Consider the following 27,585-nt stretch of genomic DNA (forward strand, 5'->3'; position numbering starts at 1 on the left):
AAGTTCATCACAGTCTTTCCCTGGACTTAAAAAACCAGATGATGGTAATAATGAAGGTGATGATACCAACCTTCTGACATCAGCAGGCATTTCAAATACAGCTCACTTAAGAGTCCGATACCTCCCTTGTGCCACAGGGGCCATGGGGAGTATATATAATTGAAATCCTCTTATTGCTTTGCCCTAACACCTCTGAATAATTGCTTGAGTGATATTTCACTTTGTTTCCACAATAGCCTACTTTTTCATTTTTCAATCTTCTAACTTCCAGTAGCCAGTGTTATAGAATTGTTCAGTGACATTTACTTTTCTCTTCCTTTATCCACTGCCTTTTGGGTGGCAAAGCTGACAAAATAGTGTATTGTTTTAAACAAAAACATTGTTTTTATTTTTTTATGAAACCCTTATCTGCTTAGAGTACAGATATAAGCAGTGGCCTATATATATCTGTGTAGTACTGTGCTGTATCAGTTTTATTGTTCTGTCAATAAGTATCAGAGTATCACATTTATAAATCATTGATACATGCCTGTTGAATGCTTGGAGTGTTAATTCAGATTTTTTTTGAAAAGCATGGCAAAGCAACTATCAGTGTTTGTATGGCAATGGCAATATACTGTAAGGCAATTTATTTGCTAATTTTCAGTGTATCACAAGATTGGACAGTTGAATATAAAGGCAGATGGGACAAACAGTCAGTGATTTTATGTCTGCAGTCATTTGACCATATACAATTGACATACATAATATACATACATATTAATTACCATTGTATTGAATCCATATTGACTTAATTGAATAACTTACTTTTATTATCACCATAAATACATCCAAACACTAATAAACGGTGTACGACACTTGATGCACTGACAACTGCCCGGTAGCTTAATTACACCTGCATCATTTGGTGAATTTAAATCAGTTCTACATTAAATGTAAGAGGCACTGCAGGTATGCGTGATGTGTCTCATTTCTGTGAATGCTTTGTCATTGTGTATGAAATGTCTGTCTGGCTTTCACTTTTCTTTATAACTTGCTACCTTACTGCCACTAATATGGAAATGCGTATTGGTGCACTCCTCTGAGAGCAGACTCCAGAGTAGCTGTCCGATAGCAAGATTCCTCACTCCTGCATTATTCATCAGCTGAGCCTGTGATCTCCAGCGACTCTGCGGCAAGGATACCCTCTTCTTTCACAGCCAGTATTTCCCACAGCTGCAGCGATTGCTGCTCTAGCACAATCAGAATGCAAGGAAATGCACCAAAGTAATCCCTGCATCATCACAGTGGTCGCCAACGTTGCGTACGTATCATAGCAATCGCTGTTCTTTCACAAGCTGTGGCTCACCAAGTGCAGACACAACAAGAACTGCTACTTCACCAGCAATAGTAATCATTCAGTCTAGAGCAGACATATCACACATTCACCAATGCATGCTTAAAAGGACGTCTGTTCTGTTGCATTAATTTTTGGGGTGTCCTTTCGTTTGTATTTGTATTCATGTTGAAGGGATTCCACTGATTATGTAGTGAACCATTTTTAAATATTTTTCAGTACTACTGTACTTGGTCAGAACTGCAAAGCTGAAAGCTGAAAAATGAGGAGAATCATTTCTTTTTCTGAAAATGTAGGAAATCTATATATTGGAGACTCTCTACAGAGGTGCCTCTCTCCTTTCCTTGGCTTTTCCAATTACAGATGAAGACTTACTACAGCACAAGGCTGCTGTAGCTGGGTCATCTAAAGGGCACCTCAGCTGGTGTGTGAAAAAGCATGTAGAGGTTAAAATTGATCATTTGAAATATATATATATTTAACAGGAGCCTTGCAATATTTTCGGGTCAATGAATACCTAAGAATTAACCCCAAGGAAAGTGTTCAGTTGAATATACCAGACACATGCTAAATCAATGGCCTTTGTAAGAGTGATTTATTGCACCATCCAAGCAGACACTGTAGGTACCTAGCAAACACATTCATAGATACTGAAGTACATTCTTGGTTCTTGATATATGTGATCAGGCAGCAGTCAGTTAAAGACAGCCTTGGTTGTTAATATTGTATTAATAATAATTAATAGAACCATACTGTTGTATTCTAGCAGTGTGTCCCATTTTTGAAATTCATTATAAATCAGGTATGAAGTATGCTTAATTCTGTTTTAGGTACATGTACCCAAGCATTGATTCTGTTTTTTTTTTTTTTATGAAATGCTTAAAGACAGGCAAGAGCAAGCCATGCACTCATGGTTACTGAAAGATTGCAGATTTATTGGCAAACACTGAAGGTTGTGTCACTGTTCAAGGAAAGAAAAAGTGAATGCCGATGTCCACAAAGGATGACATCAATCAGCAAAAGAAATGACGACAGCAGGCGGGTCACGGAATGACCGTTGCATTTGTAGTTTTGGAGCCTCTTCTGTTCAGCCTCTGAGAGGATGTTATGTGATACATTGATGGGGAGGTGAAAGCCATAATAAATAAGACTGGAGCTGCATGGAGCCTGTCAAGGTCATTGCTCAGCTTTGCCTGGGCTCATGCTATTATAAAGGGGGTAAGAAGATAGTAAACAGCTGCATTCATTCCGAATCTCTTGTTCTGAGCCTAATCAATTAATTCCTGCAAGCACAGAAAAGTTAATGTTCCTCTTCCCAGACACTATTTCTGGAGGATCTATAGATTGGATACTGAAGTAAAGGCTGTACAGTAGAGGCAAGCTACACACAGGTGTCAGTATCAGTAAGGCTTTTGTACATATAATCATAGAGCAATTGAGTCTTTGTGTAACTTTCATTATGCTGAGCAAATTGCTTCATCAGTAAAATCATCAGTTGTATGAAGATACGGCAAAATTAATGAATGTCTTTTCCTGGATAAGGATTGAAGGTGAGCTAAAGTAACACCATTATTTTCTCCATAAAATCACTACAGTGCTGAAATCTTCCATATGGATGGTTTAACCTCACTTACTAGGTCAGACTGTACCCCTGGTAAGATTCATGTATGTTTTGGAGATGATCAGCTGGTATGGTCCCTGTTTGTGTAGTTGCTAACTACTCAGTTACTCACATATTGTTGGAACAATATGTGGAAGCAATGCTATCTTAACAGCTGTGATATCTGGCTGGCTACATAATGGAAAGAGCAGTTTTCAGGGCAGTTTCTGGTAATCTTTACTGTTCATGTGAATGAATGAAATGAAAAAGTGAAATAAAAATCCTTTAAGCACTCAAATTTCATAGAGATACCCAATATAGTCTGAGGAAACTATAAAAACTTTACAGGAACTGGCCTGTTAAAACTGAACTTCCACACTATGTGATATATGAGGACAATGTACTAACATAATATTTACTACCGTTTTTATACAATTTATATTAGTACATGTAGCAGTAGTCTATGAAATAATCTTTGAAATAGGGGATGTCCAAAATCCCAGCCTTACCCAGAGGAGGAGGGGTTTATCTTATTTTAGTTTATATAAAACTCTATTTCATTGTGAAACCAGACAGGATGATCACACTGCTGGCCACTGTGCTGGTTTTCCATGTATTTTATAGAAGGCGGCAAGGATCTATATGCCGAGGAGTCGGAAGCTGGGGCTTACGATTGTAGAACGGACCAGTCACTTCTGATCAAGAAACATGTCACTAGAGCCAGATTGGAGGCCCGCACAGAGTCTCTTCAGGTATCATACCCACGGATAACCAGTTCTAAATTGGCTTAGATAGTCTATCTGGTGTTCAATAATGTAAAGCTCTTGTTCAATATGTGACCCTAACTACAGAAACATACAGGTAATTGGTGATGTCTTCAGACATTTAATTAAACCAAAGTAACTTCTATTGAAGATTTTAAGGCAGTTCCTGTCCAAACTGTGGTTATAACTCCACTTTATTTGGAGGTTGAGGGCTTTGGAAAGCAACAGTAGTATTTGCTAATGTAATACTGTCTGCTGGTAGTTCACCATGCTTTATCAAGGGAGGCTGTTGTTTTAGCAATGTCTCTGTAGGCTTTTGTTTTGGGGTGCCTTCCTTTAATCCTGATAGTTACATATGGATTCTGTGCATTTCCTTATTTTTATTTCTTTGTTTTCAATGCAAGATGAAAACCAAAACAGCTGTGGCTTTTATGCAGGAGAACAACCCAGCTGCCCCATCCGGGCTCTTATTCCGAGATGGAAAAAAGCGCATTGATTACATCCTGGTGTACAAGAAGTCCAGCCCACAGGTGGAGAAGAGGTGCACCTTTGAGAGGAACCTGCGCGCTGAAGGACTTATGTTAGAAAAAGAAGTAAGCACTCTACAATTTCTCCAACCAAAGAACACGCTGTAAACTCTGACAAAGCAACAGATGTGTTCTAAGAGTGTTTTCAGGTTTAGTGAAAGGGAACAGAGACGAACACATCTGTGTGCTTCTGTGGTCATTCCAATGGGATGCCACAGAAATAGCATGTTGGGCAGGTGTGTTAGGGTTCAGTACAACTTACCATAAGGGACATGCACCTGAATTTGCCACTCTCGGAGTTTCAGAACACAGTAATTACTTATGGGAGCATTTTCTTTTAAAGAAACTCTCAGTAGTTGTTTCGTATACATATTGTTTCAAAACTGCTTCAATTGCTTTTCTATTTTTTCATCAAATATCAAGTTACCCACCAAGTAATTAGTCTCATTTTCTCTTTAGCCCTCTTTGACCAACAATGACATCATGTTTGTGAAGATCCACGCCCCCTGGGACACCCTGTGTAAATATGCAGAGCAGATGAACATCCGGATGCCCTTCAGGTAACCCTGTCCAATTGGCTGGTCATTTGTGGGAGGGGGCCATTTTGGGTAGAGAAAAGATAAGCCAGACCTGACTCTTTACAGGGCTCCTTAGCTCAAAATCTCTGTGGCCTTGGATTAATGGATTAGTGGATGAATAGGGCTGGGATTAAATAATATTTTAGGCTCTTGAACTAATCGTTAATTAGAAAGATGGTACAAAAAGCAATTTCCGTATTTTGTAGAGGCAAAAACCTAGCAAGGGAAACCATTATTTATGTTGGACAAGCGTTGAACACCACATCCACCCCACCACATAAATGCATAATCCTGAAAATGCATAAAGGCATTAAAAAGTACAAAAATATATAATGCATACAGAAAATAATAAAATGAAAAGAGCAAGCCCTCTATATATCAGAATATTTTGTCTGAAATGAGTAATTGTAAGAAGTTACAACTACAATGTTCCACAGCCTTCCACACCCTAATATGGTTGTGGTAAATATCATATAGTCATAACGTGATGTCAGATATCAGACGCTTCTGGCCACCTATACTTGCACACATTTGCAGAAAGCTACCACAGACTTTGTAATTGTTTGTAATATATTATAATTGCACAACTCTAACATATTATTAGAATCTTATTTGCCAGCAACATTTGGACCATGATGTACATTTTCATTGCAGTGAAGTCCCAAAGTAATCCTTGAATGCAATACTATTGCACTGCTTAATCAATGTAATACATTAACAATGATAGGATGCAGCATGTCAAGTTCTCTAACCATTATCACAAGGTGATGAAGTCATAATAAGTTATGACAAGCATTCATTTTGGGGAAATGGTATTAAAATGATTTATTTTCTGCCCAAACTTAACACTGTTTTATAAATGTGTCTGTCACACTATTAATTAAGACATGAAAGACAGCAAAAACAGAACAACAGCTCCTACCGTATCTTAAAAATAGATTGCTTCTCATCAAAAAAATTGCTGTCAAAACCTAATACTGTAAAACTGACCCTCTGCAATTTTAATGTTTAATTTTAATAACTATACTTTAAATTTAATAACTATACTAAATTTGTTAGTTAATCTTCAGCAATACTTTATGTCATAAAATGTTTGTCTGTGTTAGATGAAGCTGATTATGGAACACTTACTGTTAAACATCTTGTCAACAACAAATGACATCAGTTTACGAGGCAGTTTACCAGCAATTGGTTAGACGTGACAAAAAGGTTAAACAAGGAGTTTTTTTTTTTTTTTCTCCATGTCTTTGATCCATGCTTCATTTTCTCTCATGCAGCACAGTTCTTATCTGTCTAACATTCTGAAAAACATTCTGGAATTTGTGGACACAGAATCCCTCTGACTTCACTATCCAAAGTGTTTATGTTAATGGTCTAGAACCTGTTTTTCTTTGTTAACAAGCCTGTGGATGTAAAATCATAATTAAATAATTTTCATTATAAGGAAATGATTCGTGTGGATTAAATAGTTGTGATCATAACCTACAGATCAAAGATTATTTTTAAGTTAAAACTAGCACACACATGCACATGCTGTATCATTAGATGCAATCAAATGAAAATGAATGACCTGCTAATACTTCATGATGATTGTTAATTGTGCAAAACAATAATATGCAGTTACTCTGTGCTGTTTGTTTGTTGTCTGTGTAACTCTGCAACTCTCTTTGGTATGAAATCTTGTGATTAATCCTCTCTTGTTCTTTCAGGAAGAAATGTTACTTCACTGACTGGAAAAGCAAGGCCATGGGCAGGTATGGAGGTCTGGTTTTCTCAAAGTTGCATTCCTTGAAGTTCAGTCAGCAGATCTAGTCTAGTCCTCGTCTGGTCTAGTCTGTTCTCACTTCACCCTGGAGCCGCCGTCAAACTGAGTCCAGTGAAACCTGCTGTAGCCTGTTGTAAACACAATGCAAGTGTACAGCCCAAAGAGAATGCAGGTTGCGTGTTATCTTCAGAGAGTCATGTGCTCATGTGACTTGTCCCATTGAAACCACCAATTTATACAGAATGGCAATATCTAGACTGCAGCCTTTTCAGACTTACGCTGATTGAGTTCAGATTTTCCAATGAGACTGTAATTTCTAGTTTGAAACTGTTCTGACACTTTAATTGGGTATTACACATGGAACCACACTGACAGGCACAGAGAAGCACTAAGGGTCTAATCACCTGCTTTTGTTGCAAGCTTTTTCCTTGGCTCTGCATAACAGAGAGCTATGCTCTGAAACAATGTACAGTAGTCTGAAAGAAACTGTTTTTCCCTTTGAGCAGACATTGACTCAGTGGATTTTCCTCTGCATACAGTAATCCCCTTTCTTCTACAGCAGCTGCATTACATAGTCTATGGCCACGATTTATACTCGTGATGGGTGTTATTATTCTGGGATTGTTACTGCATGAATCACACTAAAATATGCCCGTGGCAACAAAAGTCCCATTATGATTTTGTGCTGTTGGCTCACATGCTATATCAATGTTTTACTGCAAAAAAAAAAAAAAAGTGATAATGTGCGAACACAGAGGTTGACTAATTAGCCTGGACGATTTGGCTTCATGTTAAGATGCTATAGATCTCTATCTTGGTTCCATGGTACGTCACATATTGTTACATATTGTCAAGGTGTATAATAGAGAAGGGTGTAGTTAGGTTTGCATACCTATGTATATGTGAAACTATGTCATGCCAGTGGTTTCAGGATAAATTGCAACTCCACCAATTTGTAGGTTTACAAATGTAGATTTAAACATGCGAGCCACATTGAGGATTCAGAGTAAGTGGCTTGTTACCTAAGATAATGAATTCATTGTCTTGATCTTCTCAGCCCTCAGACAGATTAGGTTTATTCCCTTAAATTAACTTTTTGTCTCTATAATCGACATCCTCACTCTCACTCAGTCTTCGTGTTGAGTTGTTCCCTAAAGATGGGTTCTGTTCTTCAAAACAACCTTTCTCACACAACCCTTTAATCATAACTAGGAAGGACATCACTGCCTGGAAAAAAATTAAAATCCTCTTTATAGTGCTAATGGCTTCTTGGAGATGATGATTTCTTTGCTAATTGAACACAATAGAGAGATGGAGAGATGAGGGTAGCTATGCTGTGCCTGCTCGATGTGTAAGAGGGCCTTTGGGGAATAAAAGAAAAAAAAATTGGGCAGGACTCCTCATGAACTCATTAATGAAATTTGTTTTTCTTTTTTCCTCTCTGAAGGCCAAGCCATAAAGAAATCATTGTCCAAACAAGTGGAAGGTGTATTATATGATGGAGAGTGGACAGGCACGTTTGCTTGATGAATGACTGCTTGTGTTTGAACAAATCCTACAAATTAATGGAGTGCAGTCAACCTTTTGTTATGGTGTTTAGATTGCATCTCTGTTAGGTTCTGTGAGATTACTGGTGTAGTAATAGACCAGCTTGTTGCTGGCGTGTTTCGTAGAATTGTAGCAATGAAAATTCTCATCCTACAGTGAAGTAAAAATTACTTCTCAAAAGGCAGCCCACGTTCCCTTCGTACTCCCACATAATGCAAATACAATGAGACAGATATTGGAAATTTCACTTTGGCACACATAACATTCCTCTGCATTAGCGCTAACCATTATGTGTTGAGAATTTTAATACCTCATTTGCATTTTTTTTCTGCTGCATGATGAATATCAGGCTTGTGTTATCACTGGAGATGTCACGACCGAACAAAATGAGGACGTACCTGGGTTATAATGATCACTGAGCAAAGCATGCCTTTGTTGACAGTCCCTGTTCTAGATCATTAATTTTTCACAGTGGGTGAAAGGCAGAATATCAAGGTTGAGAAAATCTTTAAGCACGTAGAGCACAGAATTAGAAATGTCCCACACACAAACCCACTACACACGCTGACTGCCTCCCACAGGTTCCAGCTACGATGGCGGCAATTGAAGAGCTGGCTACCGAGGAACCCAATGAAGCTCGACAAGGAGGCCTTGCCTGACCTGGAGGAGACAGACTGCTACACTGCTCCATTCAGCAGGGCCAGAATGCACCAGTGAGTACCTTAGACCATTGTTACACCCCTCACTTTGACTGACAGCTTCCTTTCCCCTCCACAGCCCACACTCTTTTCCCTTTCTTCCTTCCACTTCTTCCTTCCGTAAGTCTGTTACCAACTCTCCAAAGAAACATGCCCTCTGTGGAGTTTATTTTTGGTCCATTTTACACATTGTGAAAAAATAGAATGGCAGACTTGCCCTTATGTAACTGCCGCACATTAATGTAATACGGTTTTAGCTAAAGTGTTTCCCATGGGTATTTTAAGGACACAAATCCAGTTGGCAGGGTCATTGCTGTCCTGTGGGAGGGACTCTCATTCCTTTGCACTTATTTTCAAGTGGCACGTGAGGATTCAGAAGGCTCTCCTCAGTCCCCACACTGGGAGCTCATGAGGTCTTCATAATTTCTTTGGTGCAGGAAATAGCTAAGTGCATTGGAAGGGGGCAAAATGGTTACAAAGAAGACAGACAATGAAATGGTGCCAGTGGATTATGAAACACATAATACAGAAGCAGCTGGGACTACAATGCCCTCCAGATTTGAATTCAGTTATCCAATAGCATCTCATTACTTTTATTAAAAATTTGTTATGTTCTTTCATTTATGACTGTCAGCATTGATTTAAAAGTAACTTTAGTATTTCTCTAAAAATATTAATCAATTTTCAATTTATTGTTTCAATTTATTGTTTCACATTTGTCTATCAAGCAAAGAACAGGTATTCATACAGAAAGCATGCACTACGATATATAATCACACTACACACTGGGGCACATGTGATGTGCCCAACTAATGTAAAATCCTGTCTTTTATCTTTTCTGAAAGCCTGTGGATAATTCTATGCAGAAACCAGGTTATGTTCAATGAAAATGAGAGCATTTTTGTAATACATTTCCATCTGTCTTAAAATGTACCAAGGAGTGATCTGGTAAAAAGTAAAACCCATAGCAAGTGTTCTGTTGGTGGTACCAAACAATACATATGTGTTCCTTGAAAATGTACATTTGTCTTAGCGTGATTATTTTTCAGTCACCTCTTGACTTTGATTCCAGGCAAATTGTCATTAATTTCATGTTCCAATGAGGAAAAACATTTTGACCAACAGCTGTAAGGTAAATTGCTGATAATTTACAGAGAACAGGTCTAGGTGCTCTTTGAAGTGATGTTAGACTTAACTTCCCCCTCTGTGTTTAGTTTCACCATCAACAACAGAGAGACGTTCTTCTCCAATTCCACAAGAAGCAGAATCGTCCACCATGTCCTTCAGCGCACAAAATATGAGGACAGGAAGTCCAAGATGGGTAAGGAGGAGAGCGGTCACTCACAGTACTGTCACTTGGGTGCCCCACTGCAGTTTTGCTTTCTTGTTTACAAGTCATCATCACTGTTGTGTGGTTCTTTAACTCTCTCTCATCACTGGTGGTTCTGTCTCCTCTTTGTGGGCTTTTGAAGTGCTCTTGTATTGGACACAAGGCCTGGGGTGTTAGTGTCTCAGAAATTCTGGTTCTGGTTTCCTCGCTTTCCCTTGCCAGCTCTTTGTAAAACCCCAATGCTTTTTCCCTAGTGAGTCTGAAGGCTTGTATGTGTGGCACTCTCAGAATCCTTTGGAGACATTAGCCTTGGTGTTCTTCTGCCCCAGTCCGCTATCCCCTCCTTTGGGATTAGGAGTCTCTGAGCTGACAGTTTCGTGCTGATTGTTGGTTTTAGCACATCTGATGAATTGGAATGTTCTGCATTCCAGGACCACATTCAATGAAGGTTCTCCAAAGGGTTTTTGACAGTTTTTCTCTTGGGTGATGGATCTTGGTGGATTTTAAAGGAGAGGTACTTACCTTCTGAAGTACCTGTCATTCCCTTCTCCTACCCCTCACTGGTGTGATTATGTTTTGTGGAACAAAGTTTAGCACTCATGGGTATACATAGGCTTTTTGGATTGTGGATTTTGGAGTTTAGTTTTTAATACCACTCATCCCCAACTATGTTAACTAAAAAGAAAGGGCCTTTCATATGTGATCTTAGCAAATCTTTTCACATAGCTGTATTGGCCTACGCAAGGTTGCATGTCCTTGTAAAACCTGACTGATTTGCTGACTGCACACCCTTTTTCCAAAAATTATTACCGTGGTGATGAGTGATTTTACATTCAATTCAGAGATGTGCATGAGTCAATATCATTAGTCCTCACTTGAAACCATCATATTGCTGTTGACGTGCTTCTGACACTCTCATGAAGACTGTGTCTTCATTTTTTAAAGGACTTTAACAGCCTCTTCTCTCTCTGCTGTGGTCTGACCTCAACTTACAAACACATGCTTTGTTCCTCATACAATCCAGTGCAACAGTCTATCCAAATTGTTTGCGGTGCTCCTACCTGGTTAATCTTTTTGTAGTGTGCTTCCTCAGGAAAAAATAGTTCTGCGCATTGCCTGGCTTCAAGATCTCAAGCAGTGACACATGGAAATTGTTGGTGGAGCTGCTGTGCCTGTAGGTTAAAAGTCTTGCGTTTGGGTGTGGCCCCTCAACATAATGGGCGAGTAGCAGGTGGTGAATAGCCAATCACTTTTGACATGAACATCCACCATTATTTTAGTCAAACTAGGTATTCATCTTGCTACCTCTGATGTGGCCATTTTGTGTTCATCTGAGGTAGTGGGTATCAGCACTGGGTAGAGCGTTGCACCCCTTTTTCTAATTGGATATTCTGGCAAGTTCTCCTATCATTCCTGGTTGTAGTATGCCTGCGTTTTACTTTTGTGGAGTATTTTGTCTAGTGACATTTCCTCCATTTTTCAACAGCCTTGCCGATTTGTTGTCTGTCCCTGCTTAATTTTTATGGTCAGCATGACCGGATCTTGATCGCTCCATCTGTCAGCTCCTGGGAAGGTGCGTGTCTGTGTTTTGGCAAGGGGCTGAGAACCAGTCCAGAGTCTTCCTTGCCATATTGGTGTGGCCTGTACTGACCTCTAGAAAGGAAGAATCCTGAAATAAATAAATTAATTGCCTACAAATTGAAAGGCGTCCATAGAATACACAATTTCTGATATGCAGTTAAGTGTTATCTTGAAATGAATTTGTTTTATTTCTGTTTTATGATTATCTTAATCATTTCTAAAGCATGTATTTCATGCTTACAGTAAAAATAGATTGCATTGTAGGATGAAACACTTTGAAATAGGTAGCTTTAGTGAACTGGCATTTTTTATTTTATTTTTAGTGCAGATTTGTAGATTATTAATAGTGATTTTGGTAGGGTGTTATGTAGAGGGAGAAGGCTGTGTATTTCAGGCGGGAACTCCACCACATAGGTCAGGGTCAGGTCACAATGTGAGGTTGCTATGATCCTCTACATTATAATTGAACAGTTGTATGCCATGGGAACTCATAAATCACTTTATGTTTGCAGTTGAGCTGACTTCATTCACAGATGAAAGGGGGCAAATCTCAACAAAGTCAATTTTTGTAATGGAACTGCAATGTTTGTAATGGTCTAGCATGGTCCATTATATCAAAATGGATTGTGCTAGACAAAAAAAGTATCCTACTGATCACCTTCACTTATCCATTTCAGGTATCAGTCGGTTACTGGGCAATGGGACATATGAAGCGGCCTTCCCTCCCCATGAGGTAAGACCATCTCTGGATGTGGATATTGTCGTCATAACATGAGAGTGAACAGAAAAACTCAAAATGAATAAAGATGGTCTGTCTTCATGCCTATTAAGAACAATGGGCCAATTACCCTGCTTCAGCATTCATTAGCACTCTCTAGCACTTGATAATGAGCTTATGCCTCATGGCTAGATACTGCTGTAATATTCCTTCACAATGATATTATTTTCAGCAAATGGCATTTATCCTCCAGTTTATGTCAGGAACTGTCTGTCTGTACAAGAATCTTAATTTTTTTGTTTGAGAATGCACCAATTTAGGATGACACACAAAGGCTGTACTCCAACCATTTTAGAGCAGAATATTGGCTGACGAACTTTAAGTGAACTACAGAACCTTGCTAGTGTGGACTAATATTTCCCCACATAGAAAACCTGTAACTGTATGTTTACAAGGCTAGTTCCATGACTTCAGTCAGATAAGTATATTCAAGAAATTATGCAGATGTAACTAAAAATAGTCCAATAGTCTCTGAACAGCTGCATGCAGTCCTTATTAATATGGGAAAATAATCTCAATGCTTGTCATGTTTTTGAGAAAGACATTTTACTGACCAGAGGGCAAAGATAGGACTGAATTCTTCTTCTGCCTTGGAGTTTTTGAAACAATAGAGCACAAATTGACTGTTCAGGAGCACCAGAGTCCTGCCTATAAGACACAAAATTCAAATCAGTTTTCACTCCACTGATTGTTAAATGGGGACATGTAACACTCAGGTCATTGCCCACAAGTGATGTGAAGAGACCTGAAATGAATACACTTCCAATACTGTTCTTGTGCTATAGTGCTACAGAGTAGTACAGTGTACCTTATACTGTACACAGTGTATATTATATTTTGTCTTACTCAGCTATTTGCCTTTACAAAAGATTTAAAATTCTCAACAATGTATGAGAATTCTAAATCAGGTATACATTGATCTTTTGTACAGGCATATAGCTATAATTTTCACATCAACACAGTTTCTTTAAATGTCACTTCTTCATTTTTACTGTATTGTATTATATACGCACAGTTTGGAAAAAGGCTGTGTAAAATGTAGTTGGATGTCTTCATATACCGGGCATTGTCTTTGTAGAGGGTGAGAGTGTCATTAATTTTGTCTTAACAGCAATGTTTGACTTGGAAATATTGACCAATTCTGTGTTACTTTAGCCAGTGACTAGCCACTCTGTGCTGACATTTACATCTACTTTTGTAGAGCATACAAAATAATAAATGTCACTGAACATCTCAAGGACCACTGTTATTGGTTTCCACAAGACAGGTTTCCACATCCTTTTATTTTGTATGTCTTATATCCAACTTGTGTAGGTAAGCTCTGCACAGCCTGCTAGCACCATTGTGCAGTTGTTGCTGTAATCTTTCATAGTGGTATCATCAGATTGTTCGAGGGATATATTTGCCATTTTTTGTTTGGTATGTCTACACCTGGTCTTCAGAAGCTGTCTTCTAGTGTTGAGGTGTTCAGAAGTATTTACCTGGTTCTGTGTTTTCCTGTTTACATATATAGCAGACAATTTTTCCACATCATGCAGTGGTATTAGGTTCCAGGAACAGATTAGGATCATAAAGGAGGTGATGTGAGTAAATAACAAGGCATGAGGCAGTATTGCACGAGGAAGAAGTAGTGGTTTCACTTCAGTAACATTTTGTTGGGAGCTGCCTTGAACTGTTTCAATTCCAGAGTCTTCCACCAGGGGACACCATTCATTCTCTGTCACTACAACAGAGCAGCCACCTCCTGTGTGATCTTGTGCAGTAAATAAACAACATGTTTGGAACATGTTAAATGATTTATTTAAAGTTCACTTTGTGTGCTGCACTCTTTGTTTCCTAGACGATGTAATGTAATGGTTACTTCTGTGTTTGGGTGTCAGGGTGGTTACAAGAGCAGACATCCCATTAAGACACATGGTGCCCAGAACCACAGACACCTGCTCTATGAGAGGTGGGCTCGCTGGGGGATGTGGTACAAGTACCAACCACTGGACCTCATAAGGTAAGCAAAAACATTGCCTTCCTTACCTTAGGGACACTTGATTTCTGTTAATGAGCACTGTTAAAGTAATAATTTTTCTCTGTGAAATTTTGATTTTATGTTCTGCTTTTTGTTGTTTTTATTTAAGTGGCTGTTAAGTATATGTTTGTCATTGTGTAACTGTGTGTGTTGTACTGTGAATACATTTTCAGTGGCTTGGTGGTTTGAGAGTACACCCCAGATGTCATAAGGTTATCGGTTTAACCCCAGCAAAATCATAAAAAGAGTTTAGAAGGTCAGTAGAATGAGGCTGTAGGAATATAAACCACAGGTAAAGCATTTGGCTGGACACACGAAGAATTTTTATATCATATTTCATATATTATTTCATATGTCTTGTATGGACCATCGATGATCAACTCAGTGTGTGTGTGGTACATTTTCTATGATGTTCTTTTTGAAAACTGTATTGGCAATTTGCAATGTGTTTGTGCCATTGCTGTGTAACTCTGTTGGACTCCTCTCCTGCATGTCTCCCTCTCTGTAGATCTGATCCTTCTCAGCTGGGTTTATCCTTAAAATCCAGAAGACTCTTTCTAGCAAATTTGACAGCTACAAAAAAATCTACGTTAAAGAGATGGCTGAATGCTTGGATCTCTTATGATTTGATTTTGCTAGGCTACTTATTTGATATGGTTCTCTGGAAAAAGTGTCCTGTAACACATTTGAAGCATACAGCTGCACCAGTATTGCAGCTAATAAAGACATATCCCTACTTTAAATCTACTCAGAAGATGATAAGTGCAGATGTAGGCTTTTTGTGTTTCTACAAGCAAGGAATCCATTTATATTTCATACAATGTATTTTCGTCTATCCTATTCTAGCCTGCAGCAACCCACTAGCAATGAGTCATACATTGGTACGGTATAGTGCTTCCCTTTAACCCCTGCTTAGAGGCAGGTGTAAGGAAAAACTAATGGACACTAATAAAAAAACAATTGTTCACAAAGACTCTGATGCTTCTCTCTCCACAGGCGATACTTTGGAGAGAAAATCGGTCTGTACTTCGCTTGGTTGGGCTGGTACACAGGAATGCTGATCCCCGCTGCCCTGGTAGGACTCTTTGTCTTCCTGTACGGTCTCTTCACCATGGACTCCAGCCAAGTGAGGTGAGGAGTCCACACTCCCAAGCCTCTCCCACACCCTGCCACTGCACCACCCCATCATATTTAGTAACTTGTCCTGTGAGCACATTGTCCACTAATATTTACCACAATTTCAAATACAAATCAAAGATTTTCTACCCTGCAGAATTTGTCTAGATTTTTTATGCTTTCTTTCCCCTCTATGTAGCTCTCTTGGGATCCTCAGCTGGATATTAAATGAGGCTTGTCTCACCATGACAACCACTGTTCTAATGCAGCAGTGCTAGAGTGTAGCAAATGCAATCTGACACACTCACACACCAACCCTTACTATTTCTGACACCACAGGTTTCCCAGCATACTACAGTGAGCTAAGTACCTGTTGACACTTAAGTGTGGGTTCACTGACGTCATGTGAGCAACCTGCAGGCGCCTGATGAGTCATAGGTTCCTTGAACGCAGTGAAATGAGTACCCCTGCCAACATACCGATCCATATCCATGGCAGGAGAAAGCTCATTTGTCTAACTGTTCTGGGCTCTTGGTCATTGTCATCGGATAATACGGCTAGGATCAAACCCAGGCCATAGACCTCAAGGGGAGCACCTTAACCACTGAGCTACTTGGGAGCCCTCAAAATAGTTAAGGAGTTAGCTTTTCAAAACTGCTTGATAGGTGTAAGACAATACATTCAGCTTACAACATGATACATTTCACAAAATGGAGTTCACAATATAAAATAATAATGAAATGGTATTTCCCCTATTTCAATATTGATAGGACCCCTGCTTGTTTTCAAACATTGAATTTACTCATATTGATGAATATTGTCAAGATTGGAAAGCAAACTGTCCGATAGGCTCGTTGGATCTGAAGTAAGAATATTAAAAAGTCCTTTTTTGTCACCGCACTATTGAGGAGTAATTGACAGAATGAGTAATGCCAGTAAAAATTCCACTGATATGGAATGAATGTATATTACATTCTAGCCAGTTTTAACCAGTTTTAATGTCATGTGGTAGTTTTATTTGCAGTATCTCAGGGCCACTAAACATTTTGTCATTTTCTGATTTGGCAAAATGCTATATTATGATATTTCTTCTCATGCCGACTGCCCGATCTTTCGTTCTGAATTTTTTTGGTCTTGTAAAAGAACTAAAGACTGAATAAATGTCTTCTATATCTAAATTGATTGTAAAGTGCTCCAGAGCCAAATAAGCCTTCAACACCTTATAGTGCTTTCACTCTTTTAAGACTGTGGACTAACACCTGCAAGCTGACACCCAGAGAAACAGGACATGCCTGAGTCGCATGTCCAAAGGGGAATATCACTGGGCTGTAATTTTCTGGCGAAGCCACCCAGCAACATGCAAACTGACAAACAACCACATCATCAATTTCTGCAAAAAGTATCACTGTTTATTTACACTCTCTTTATTGTTGCATTGCCATAAACCATTGAAAATTTCTTTCAGTTTCAGAAAACCTTGAATGGTGTATTGTTCAGTATTTGAACCGTGTTTGTACTTTAAACTCAAAGTAGACAAAAAAAGGAAAAAGTGGTTACTGCCTGACATCTGTCTCTTTTACCCTCAGTAAAGAGATATGTGAGGCCAACACCACCATTATGTGTCCTATGTGTGAAAACTGCAGCTCTTGGATACTCAGCGATAGCTGTGTGTATGCTAAGGTGAGGCCTTCATTCTCCTAAATGCCTTCCTAGGGAGTAGGAGGTAGTAAGTTTTGTGTTCTGGTAAACTGAGCAAAGAAGAGGGAAGTTTGAAATCACTTTATTTCAAAGGGCTTGGTACAGTGCTGAAGGATAGGGATCTTAAATATGTGTATAAAACAGCTGGCAAAAGCTACAGAGCAGTAACTTTATGAATTCTATGGTGAAACTGTAAAAAGTACAAAAGGTACCCATTTAAAATTCCAGTCTCCCTTGAATGTACTCGACCTCTGAAGAATAACAGTACAAGTATTATGAAACTAGTGTTATTAAGAACACATCACATCAAGTCAAACAAGTCAAACAAGTCAAAACAATGCTGTTCTTGGGAAGGGCCTTTGTCCAAATATACGCACATTTGTAAGTGCATTTTGACATTTGAAAATGTGTGCATGTTAGTGCTGGGCATACACATCTGTTTTTATGATGGACTTGGGGATGAAGCAGAAAGCTAGAAAATTTGGGAGGAAAACACTTCAGTGTTTTAATGAAGAAGATGAGTGATCATGAGAAAACAGCTCTGCTCACCTCGCATATAAAATGTCTATCATTGACAAGGCCCATTAGTTGTGCAGTTCTCCTTTTTGTTTGGAGACAACCATTGAATAATCTCCACATTGATAATAGCTTTTATGAAGAGATGATAATAGCATAATATTGTTTGTCTGCAGGTTTGAGAGATAAATTTTGGCAAGTACTGTACTAGTCATTTAAAAAAAAAAAGGAAAATCCCATCAAAATCAAGAAAACAAATTGCAGGTTGATTGAAAAGAGATCTAAGAATCCATCTCTCAAGTGTATTTGAATACCACTCTGTATTGTGTCGATTCCTACAAGTGATATTTTCTGTGTCTTTTATGCCCAAATGACTATGATGATTGTAAAAAAGAATCAAGGTATTTTTAAAACTTGCAATTGCAAGAGCTGTTTTTTTAGCTTTAAAAAGCTTCTGTTTTTTTTTTATGAAAATAGGCCATTCCATAGATTTAGTCTTTGAGATCCAGTGCCATTTTTCCTTTGTTTATGAGTGGAATTGTACACTAAAAGGACATACTTTGTTTTTTTTTATTGTTTTGCTAGGTGACCCATCTCTTTGACAACAGTGGTACTGTATTCTTTGCCATCTTCATGGCAATATGGGGTAAGTAGAAACACATTTTATTCCTTACACCTTTTTAGTATTAGTACAACTCACTTTCTTGCATTGTAAAGAAACTGTAACACAATTCAGCACATCTAGTGCATAAGACAAACTTTACCCTTCAATTAATGAAATGCCACAAATTAAGGTCTATGTGTCAGATTAACTACAAGGTTAAACTAAAGTGTAAACTGAATTTGTCAAGTATAAACAACAAATCATCTTAGTATAAATAGCAAGTTAGAAATTCAAGTTTGAGTTAAATGAGCTCCCAGGTGAACTAATGGTCCAGTTATATGACCTCTTTTATTGATTCCTAAATTCTGGGTCAAATGATTAGCCCTACAAGTACATTCAAGCACATTCTGATACATGAAACAATTGAAAAATGTTTCATACAAGCAAACAGCAACTAACCCAAATGCAGACAAAATAGTCATTTGACCAATAACGCCTATGCTGCATGAGTATAACTGTAAATGATATTCATTGTAAAATCATGTATCTGTCTTATTTTGTCAGTCATGTTTTAAAAATGCAGACAAAGCACTGGCATGGCAGTGACTTCCCTCTACATACAAGAGCCATGACTGAGTTTCTCTTACATTAGCTATCAAATTTCATATGGACCTTCTATACATACACCACCATGTTAAAGTATTTTCAACTTTTAAAGTTGCTACACCTCCTTCCAGTGTACAATTACCAAATGTAGCTCTAGAGGCAAAGGAAAGAGAGACTTTCCCAACAAAATATACCATCTTAGCCACAGTCTGGTGACTGTTGTTATTATTGATTATAATCATATGTTTCAATCAGAAACTGTAAAGTGTGGATAAAACTCTAAAATACACCACTTTTTATGTCCAGTTCATAATCAAAAACCCTGACTTTGGCACCATCTGAGACTGCAAATGTTGAGTTGTTTTATTTTAAAACTGTATCTCTTCATATTTTGATTTTTCTACCATGTACATTCCTAAAATGAAAATGGCTGCAATTTATACTTTATGGACAAGTGAAAATGAAAAACTGTGTCATTACACGAAATAATGAACGGTATAGGTTTACATTTTAGTGTGATGTAATTTAGATATCACTGCAGTAAATTCCCAGTCTCCAAACAGAAATATCATTGTTGAATTTTCATCATTTGATACAAGCATATTGTGGAAAACCATGAGCATATTATTCAAGGTTGGCAGTCTCATCTGACAGTTTTGAGGTTTCTGCAGAATGTTCTAGGAAGAAATGTCATTCTCGTTTGAATTCTTCATATGAAATAGACTTCATAAAGTTCACTTCAATATATTATTTTTCAAAATGTATGCTTTATAACAAAAATCTCCCTCATCTGAAAAGTGGCTGGATCCTCTAATGAAGGCACTCTAGTTAAGTGTTTTCCAGGAAAACAATGCTCAAGTTATATTGCTACTGTATAACTATTAGTGAGAGTCTCTCTTGGCTCTCCTGATTGTTTGTCTGTTAGTGCATTTGTCCCTGTGGGAAGCTGGTCATCTGAATGTTGTCTCCTTGGAGTCCTGGGTTGTAGTACGCCGATCCATCAAATTTCAAGTCCAGAGGCTCGCCATTGTCTAGTCGATGAACTAGAGGTGGGGGAAGTGAAGTAAAACACAACATGGTTTTCAGAAGGAAATTTGACGATGTGAAAAGAGACTCATAGTGGAAGTGTTGGGGGGGGGGGGGGGGGCGCATTTGGCTCTTTTCTTTGGGGTAAACACGAGGTTGATATGTATTCCAATGTAAGCTGTGTGAGTTGCCTTGGATAAAGTTGTCTGCTAAGCAAATACATAATCATAGCTGAAGTGATGATGTCAACATGTTTAGCAGTTTAAATTGATTCAATTTTGCCTGACTGAGAGGCTTCATATCTGAAAACACATTTCATTCACCAAGGGGTGAGTGCTGGCATCTGTTAGGAAAAATGTAATTGACTGCTTAATTAACAGACTGTTACCAAACGGGAACCAAGTTAGGGATAGTAAAGGGATTGGGATACTGAACAGCCAACCACACCACAGGCTCAAATGCTTGAATTCAGAATTAGGCATGGCTGTAAGGCACTGTAACTTGAATTGTACACAACCTCCTCTGCGTAAATGGGTCATGTTCTCACACTGGACACTGCATGTCTGACATCTGAGCTACTGAATAATCACCAGCCTGTGGAAGCCTTTGTGTGGCTTTGTAAGCAAGTGAAGGGAGAAGAGACCCTGAAGGGGTGTGGGACGAGTGCTCTGCTCCACTTGTACGTGTGTGGGTGAGCCAGGCACTCTGCATCCCCCGTTCTGCTGTAGGAGGAGTGGAGGAGGAAGTACCTCTCCATGTCAGGCACGAGCAGTAAAGAGAGCAGAAAAAACCTGCCCAAAGGACTCTCTGCTGAGGAATCTGAAAAGGCTGTTTTTTTTTCTTCCGTCTCTTCTTTAAACAAAAGTGGGTCAAGTTATATTAGACTGCCCTGCGAAGGGGAGGCGAAGTCGGCTGAGAACTGCAGTTCCCCTCATTTTCTAAAAAAAGGAGGCTTCCATCCACTTGCCCCCACTACCACACACGCACAGGCACGTGTGAGCACACACACATACACAATCTTTCGCTCACACGTAGAACCCCCACACAGATGCTGACACTTCCACAGATACACACTCACACACAGATTCACTCAAGACACATGCATCTACATGTATGCGTATATATGCGTACAGACATATGCACACACTGGCAAGTACTATGCACATACACATACACACACACACACACACACTCAGGAACTGTGTGATGTTCACCTGTACTAGATTTCCCCTCACTGTATGCAATGCTGGATTGCTGGTATGTGAAAAAAGACTCAGTGTTCACAGAAAAACAGACTACCATCTATCTATCATGGAAACTATCACCTTCTCAGTTTTTAGGCCAAATGCTGTCATATAACAGGCTTCTCATCAAGCTATTGGAGAATTAGGGCCAAGTAAATATGACTTGCATTTATATAATACCCTTCATCGAAGGACTTCAAAATGGTTTATCCACTACCATTTTATGAACTCTGTATAAGTCACTTATATGCTAAAAGCTTGAGGGGGGTTGAAGTTGTTGAAATTTAGCAATGATGGCTTCAGTTCAGTACAACTCGTCAAGTGTAAGAAAACCTGTCAGACACTATGACCTCAGTAAGGCTAGATAAAAAACAAGTAGCACACAATAACAGCATTTATCCTCAATTCATTTTCATTTTCATTTATTGTTATCCTCAAATTCAGCCCTTGTCATGGAGGGTTATAGTGTCTGCAGGTTTTCAGTAAACCCCAAGCACTTACCCACTTAGCTCAACTTTTTTTCATTTTAGAAGAACAGATGTAACATCACTCCCACAGTATTATAGTTTTATCAGGGCTTAATTTTAAAATCTGTTAGGCTGTGCACTCCTAGGATGAGGAGATCATCACAGATGTGAACTGATCAATACATCACAATGGTCTACCTGGGTCTGGAGGCATGTCCTCGATGAGTTTTCTGTGCATGAATTCCCGTCTGCCTTTCTTCTTAAGGAGGATGTAAATGATGAAACCCACAAAGCCCACAGCCAGAGCTGTACCAATGATGGCACCCCAGGCATCCCCATTTCCCCTCCTCTTGACACCTGGTGAAAGACCTGAAAGGAACATGTTTCACATAAAAGCATGAAACCACCAATACTTACCACCCACAGTCATTGGCCCTCCGGTACAAATTTGAGTAGCTACTAAAGGCACTAGTCTTTAATAGAAGTCCACTGGCCTCTTTCATTTGCTGTAACATTTACCATTCTTCCGGGGACGTTTACAGACAGAGAGTCCATTGTTCTGATACCCAGAACAAGTCTAGAACAAAACCCTATGTAAAAAGGGGAATGAAGCATTGTAAAGCATAGAGAGGTCCCAGGAAAAAAAAACAGATCAGATGAATACTGGAAAATGATGTGTTATTCAAATAAGAAGAGGATGGCATAACAAGAGCTTGACTAGTATATACACTGTCCTCTTGTATTATAACAAGGTGTTTTGTTTTCAGTGGGTTGAAGTGACATTTAAATTTAGACAGACTTGTCAGGGATCCGTTTGCCTTGGTATCAATTTAGCTTAGGTTTCTATAATGTTAAAAAGTATATATTCTTGTTGCCCAATTCAGCATGAGGTACATGGGTTCCATCATGAAATTTCATTTGCAATTTTTAAATTTATTTATTTATTTATTTAGTGATGAGTATGCAGATGGAACCTAAGGATTTGTCTGTAGGACATGAAAGTACGGTGTTTGACTTTCCATATGTACATCTGTGGAAGAAATTCTAAATGAATGAAATAAAGGAGGGTTTCTAATTTAAGGGGTGAAATGTGTAGGGAGAAGCTCCGCTGGAATCTTTGACCTGTCTTGGATGTCCGGTCCTTTGGGGAATTGCTTTAGTGTGGCCATAGGACAGCACTGCGAGACCCCCCATGGACACTCTGGAGCTCTTGGGCCAAGGAGCAGAGACATTTTATTGCTGGACCCAAGCAGGGAGAAGGGTTATCAAGATCAAGCAGATTAATATGGTCAGGGAGAGTGACTTTAGGGAAGGTGGAGAAGAGCAAGGAGTAGAGAAGAAGAAGAAGGAGTGGTTACAAAACAACTTATGCAGTAAGAAAAGGACAGGTGTGGTTTTGAATTTTTTACCCTGCTGAACGTTATAAATATAATAAATCTGTCATGTTTTGGTGGTTACTTGGTACACCCATCTAAAAAAGCGTCCCTGCATTTTTCAAATATATTTTTCAGGAAAAAAAAAATTGTCATTTTAAACTCCAAATAGATATAGATATGAAATGATAATTGCAAGGTGAACCTGTAATGCCGTTTCAGGTAGCAGTCCTACACATCTTTTAACAGTCTCTGATATACCTACACTGAGCATGAATTTTTTCTTGTTTTCCTTTTGATCAAGTGTTTTTTTTTTTTTTTTTCACATGATCGGGCAACCAAAAAAGAAGGGCTGTTGCACTGTTGAATCTCCAGTCTCACCTCTGTCTGAGTTGTTCCCTGAAGCCCCAGCCTTGATCGTGGTGTTGGGAACCTCAGCAGTGGAAGTTGGGGTGGAAGTCGTCACGGTTGGGGTGGGGGCGAATTCCGTTGTGGGCTGTGCGGAAGGATGCCTCTGAGGAGCATCTGTTACTGTGGCGTTGGGCTCATCCACTGTGCCGTTCGAGGAGGGATCCACGGGACTTATTTCAGTGGCACTGGGCACATCAGGTTGGCTGGTGTTACTGGCTCCAGTGTCATTAGACACAAATGTTGTAAGAACCGTGGGAATTACAGTTGGAGCTACTGAGGTCGCCGGTAAAGTTGTTGTGCTGGTGAGGTTTTCAGTTGTATTTAGGTCATTGGCCGGATGGGCAGCCTTCGGAGTTGTAGTCTCAGGCAGCCCTGGGATGCCATCGTTTGGAGTGACTGTTGTGGTGAGCACTGTGCTATTGTTCGAATCCATGTCTCCAGTGTCACCCATTCCACTGAAGGTAAGGGATAAATCAGTATCACTGTTTCCTTCAGGTTCCTCAGTTTCAATGGGCACTGGTGGGGGTGCTGAGGTCACTGTAGACTCCTGGAGTCGCACCCCACTGAAGGCTTGGAGTATTAAGACCAGTATAGTGACAATGCTTATGTGTAGATCCATGATTTTTTTTTTCTTTTGGCTCTGTTTGAATGATAAATTAAGAAGCAGAGTATTTAATGACAATAAGGGAGCTGAAGTCTGAGTCCCATTAGGCACACTGTAGTTTTATCCCTGAGCAAGGAAGCTTGCTGCTTATTTTTTGTGTTCAGTACATACATCTTAAGAATTCATACTGAAGTGAAAGAAATATGCAGTTATTTTGTATTTTTACTGTAATGACAAAATCCTAACAATCGAAGACGTAAGCTCGTTTGACTATATGGGTCAATACACTATACTCACATATATATGAAGACAGCACTTACGTGAACACTTACGCTTACATTTTTCCTCCTGCCCAAAAGTATAGGATGACTGGTTTGACACTAATAATAGTGCAAGTGCTAATCATTATTAGTTTGCTGTGACTGCAATTATAGGAAATGAACTGAAATAGTGTCCAACTTAAGAATAAATGTCCTAACTCATTAAGCTCACAGAGCATTGGCCTTTTGACTGAATTTGTACGAGGAGATGAAGAGATTTCGTCTCAGTTTTACTCAGTGGTTAATAAGAGCATTCTTGTCTGAGAGGTTAGTATGAATGTGAGTGATTACTTTTCACATGTATAAGAATGTCATGCAGCAGTGACATCTAAGGAATGGAGTGTTCAGTCCTCTCTGAAGCAAGATGATCCTCCATAGCTGAACGTCACCTGTATATTTCCTTTTGAAGAGCGCCTGCCAATATCTGTCAGTGTAACCAACTTTTCATGCACCAGCTGAGCAATATTAGATGTTATTTGCATGGCAGGACAACTTTACAAGTTGCAATTTAATTTACATCGCAGTTTCATGTACCCGAAAATGTTCTGTATTTCATGTTTTGTTTCAGAAATGGAAACCTCACACTATGTAATGTAGCCACTAACTTTAAAGAAATTTATTTATTTTATAAAGAAATTCTGAAATGTTCATGCTTGTCACTCATAGGTAATGCCAATGTCCCAGGATTTTGAAAAATGTCCCTGATTTGTTCAAATAAAATGAACCTGTGAGGTGCATAACTCTATCCTCCTGGGTTACAAAACCCATTAGTTGAAATTAAAACGCAGAACTTGAATCAAGTTCCTGTAGGTCTCTACAAAAGGTTTCAAGGTTTTCAAAAGGTTACAAAAGGATTTCAAAAGGTTCCAAGTAGAGAAAAACAAAATGGTACATTCAGGGATGCAAGTTGGGTTTAAATTTAGCAAACAAGACATGTCTTCATTGAAATGCTGTTTTTTTTTTCTTATTTTCTTTTCTTATCTTTCTTATTGATGGAAATCTGAATCCAGTTTCTATCTCCCCCTCTTCCATTCCCTTTCACCCACAGCAGTAAAAGGCCTGTATCAATGTGTATGCTTGCCCTTAGAGGAATGTATTTGGAATCCTTTGCCTGGTCATGGTATCCATCTCTTGGTGGCAAAAATATTTAGGGTGTTTTTTTTGTAAATGTGTTTTCTGGGAGAAAATCCATAACCTTCACGTATGACAACCAGCTGGTGACACACAGGGCCCTAGTCACTTACACAGGGACAAATAAGGCTGTTTGGAGCTACATCACAGTCATCCCTCCTGTATCCTGGTACTTTTACTTGAGCCAAAGTGGCAAGGCAAAAACTTGATACATGAGAAATAATCCTCTTTCATTTAGACAATTACCCCTCTGTCTATGCTCACTTTATAAAATGCCCCCTTCCAAATGAGAAATGCTACCCAAAAGGTCATACAAACATGATCGCATGGGCAATGGTATATAGTACAAAGCAATGATTAAAGAACATCACAATTCATCTTAGTGTTGTTATTCAGTTAGTGTATTTGATATATATATCAAATATATATAAATAAGTGCAGACAGTTCAATGCTAAAATTTCAAGCATCCTCCTGAAAAAATGTACTAATAGAAATTATAATTTGCAGTCTTTCAGAAAATCAAACTTAGTTTCCAAGGAAAGGGATTTCTTTTTGAATTCACTTGCATATTAATGAGAATGCGTGTCTCTAAAGAGCACCAGCTTTCTCTGTTGAGTAACACCTACGATTCATCACAATGTTTACAAAACAACTTGCCTGTGATTGTACTCATTCCCATACAAGGGATAATGAAACTATTGTAAGCCTGAAGTGTTCATATAAAAGCTTAGCAAAGCAAAGTATAGTAAATCCCAGCCACCTACCTCAGGAAGACAGTGGGTTGACTTGTGTGTGGTGTCTGTGTTGTCAGGCGAGTACAGGTGTAAGGGAAGTGAGTGCAGTCTCCTAGCGGAACAGCCAGCCAATAAGAGGAAGAGGGAACAAGAGGCTCTGAGGGTGGGGGGGGGGGGGCTCTCTGGGCACAGAGAGTGGGCGGGGACACACCTGACGACACCTGAGAACCTGCTCAACCAGATTTTTTACCAGTCACTGAGCACACACCCCTGAGTCCAGCTAGCCTGACACAAAAGTATCATAGAAATGCTGTGAGATATGCAGCTTAGTGTAATGACTCAGAGGTCAGAAGACATTTGTCCACATTTGAAAAGATGTTTTACAACACAACATTCTCCAAGAGCAATTACCTTGTTTCTATTTTGGGTCACACCCCTAAAATGAAAGGAAGGATGAAAAGTACTCTTTATCACAGGAATCTCCATATTGACCATATTTTTAATAACAAAATCATCTTTTTATCTGTTATGCATTTACTAGAAAGTAAACTTCATCCTCCACGGGCAGGGAGATGTGAACAGAAAGGTGTAAAAAAGCATTTACCTGTCTCCAGGCCCATGAATCGTTGTCCTCTTGACACAAAAGAATCTCAGGTGTAGTCATACCGGCACAATCAGGAATCGGCAGTTGCCTTTATTTCCTCAACCTGACTGGAATACATTTGGAAACATGAGATGCATGGCTATTTTTGTATGGTGGCTTTTACGTCAAAGCTTTTTTGTTTCAGTTTTGTTGAGATGCAAAACGCGTCTGTTGACACCACACAAATGAATTCTTTATTTGTGTCATATTGTTTAAGCACGCAAGGTAAAACTGAAAATAGATTTCTTTCACAAGGAACTGATAATCATGTGACACTCAAATTATTCTTTCTGTTCAGAGAGTAAACTCGCAATCAGTGAATATCGCTGCTCAGAACTTGTCAGTTACAATAGCTTGAAAACTAGGAATTGATTCATTGCCTTAACAAAATGTTGTCATTCACCTTAAGATTGGGTTTGAACTACCAAACTAGTAATTACCGATTACCCAAGTACCACTTCTCATCATCAACTTCATACTTAATGTTGATACTGCTGTCACTTTCGATCTTATCAGAAATATGCAAAAACATTGTGTAGAGGGGCACTTGCTTTTGAATATTAAAT

General features: G+C 38.9%; 2 protein-coding genes across 2 annotated transcripts in view; one reads left to right on the forward strand and one right to left on the reverse strand.

The window, feature by feature from the left end:
• The window catches only part of ano3 (anoctamin 3), a 65,576-nt gene that overhangs the window by 26,106 nt on the left and 11,885 nt on the right, over window positions 1-27,585 (forward strand). Inside the window, exons 3-13 of the mRNA XM_036543176.1 lie at window positions 3,561-3,688; window positions 4,138-4,293; window positions 4,687-4,787; window positions 6,515-6,559; window positions 8,700-8,831; window positions 10,031-10,137; window positions 12,405-12,460; window positions 14,386-14,507; window positions 15,522-15,656; window positions 17,228-17,321; window positions 18,441-18,501. Coding sequence (XP_036399069.1) covers window positions 3,561-3,688; window positions 4,138-4,293; window positions 4,687-4,787; window positions 6,515-6,559; window positions 8,700-8,831; window positions 10,031-10,137; window positions 12,405-12,460; window positions 14,386-14,507; window positions 15,522-15,656; window positions 17,228-17,321; window positions 18,441-18,501 — 1,137 coding nt within the window. The remainder of the gene's footprint in view (window positions 1-3,560; window positions 3,689-4,137; window positions 4,294-4,686; window positions 4,788-6,514; window positions 6,560-8,699; window positions 8,832-10,030; window positions 10,138-12,404; window positions 12,461-14,385; window positions 14,508-15,521; window positions 15,657-17,227; window positions 17,322-18,440; window positions 18,502-27,585) is intronic.
• On the reverse strand, window positions 17,342-26,497 carry muc15 (mucin 15, cell surface associated). Its single transcript, XM_036543175.1, has 4 exons — window positions 26,407-26,497; window positions 23,557-24,226; window positions 22,001-22,171; window positions 17,342-20,108 (listed from the first exon to the last, which is right to left on the reverse strand). Exons 2-4 carry the CDS (start codon window positions 24,203-24,205, stop codon window positions 19,987-19,989), a joined length of 942 nt encoding a protein of 313 aa, XP_036399068.1. The 5' UTR covers window positions 24,206-24,226; window positions 26,407-26,497; the 3' UTR covers window positions 17,342-19,986.

This window comes from Megalops cyprinoides, chromosome 13, assembly GCF_013368585.1.
Source record: "Megalops cyprinoides isolate fMegCyp1 chromosome 13, fMegCyp1.pri, whole genome shotgun sequence".
Taxonomy (NCBI): Eukaryota; Metazoa; Chordata; class Actinopteri; order Elopiformes; family Megalopidae; genus Megalops; species Megalops cyprinoides.

Bases quoted from the DNA above. Each gene is read 5' to 3' on its own strand.
- muc15 (XM_036543175.1), bottom strand. From the start codon at position 24,205: ATGGATCTACACATAAGCATTGTCACTATACTGGTCTTAATACTCCAA. The intron at 22,172-23,556 runs GTGAGACTGGAG...TGTTCCTTTCAG, and splicing joins AGGGAACAACTCAGACAGAG to GTCTTTCACCAGGTGTCAAG. The intron at 20,109-22,000 runs GTAGACCATTGT...CCCCACCTCTAG, and splicing joins GGACATGCCTCCAGACCCAG to TTCATCGACTAGACAATGGC.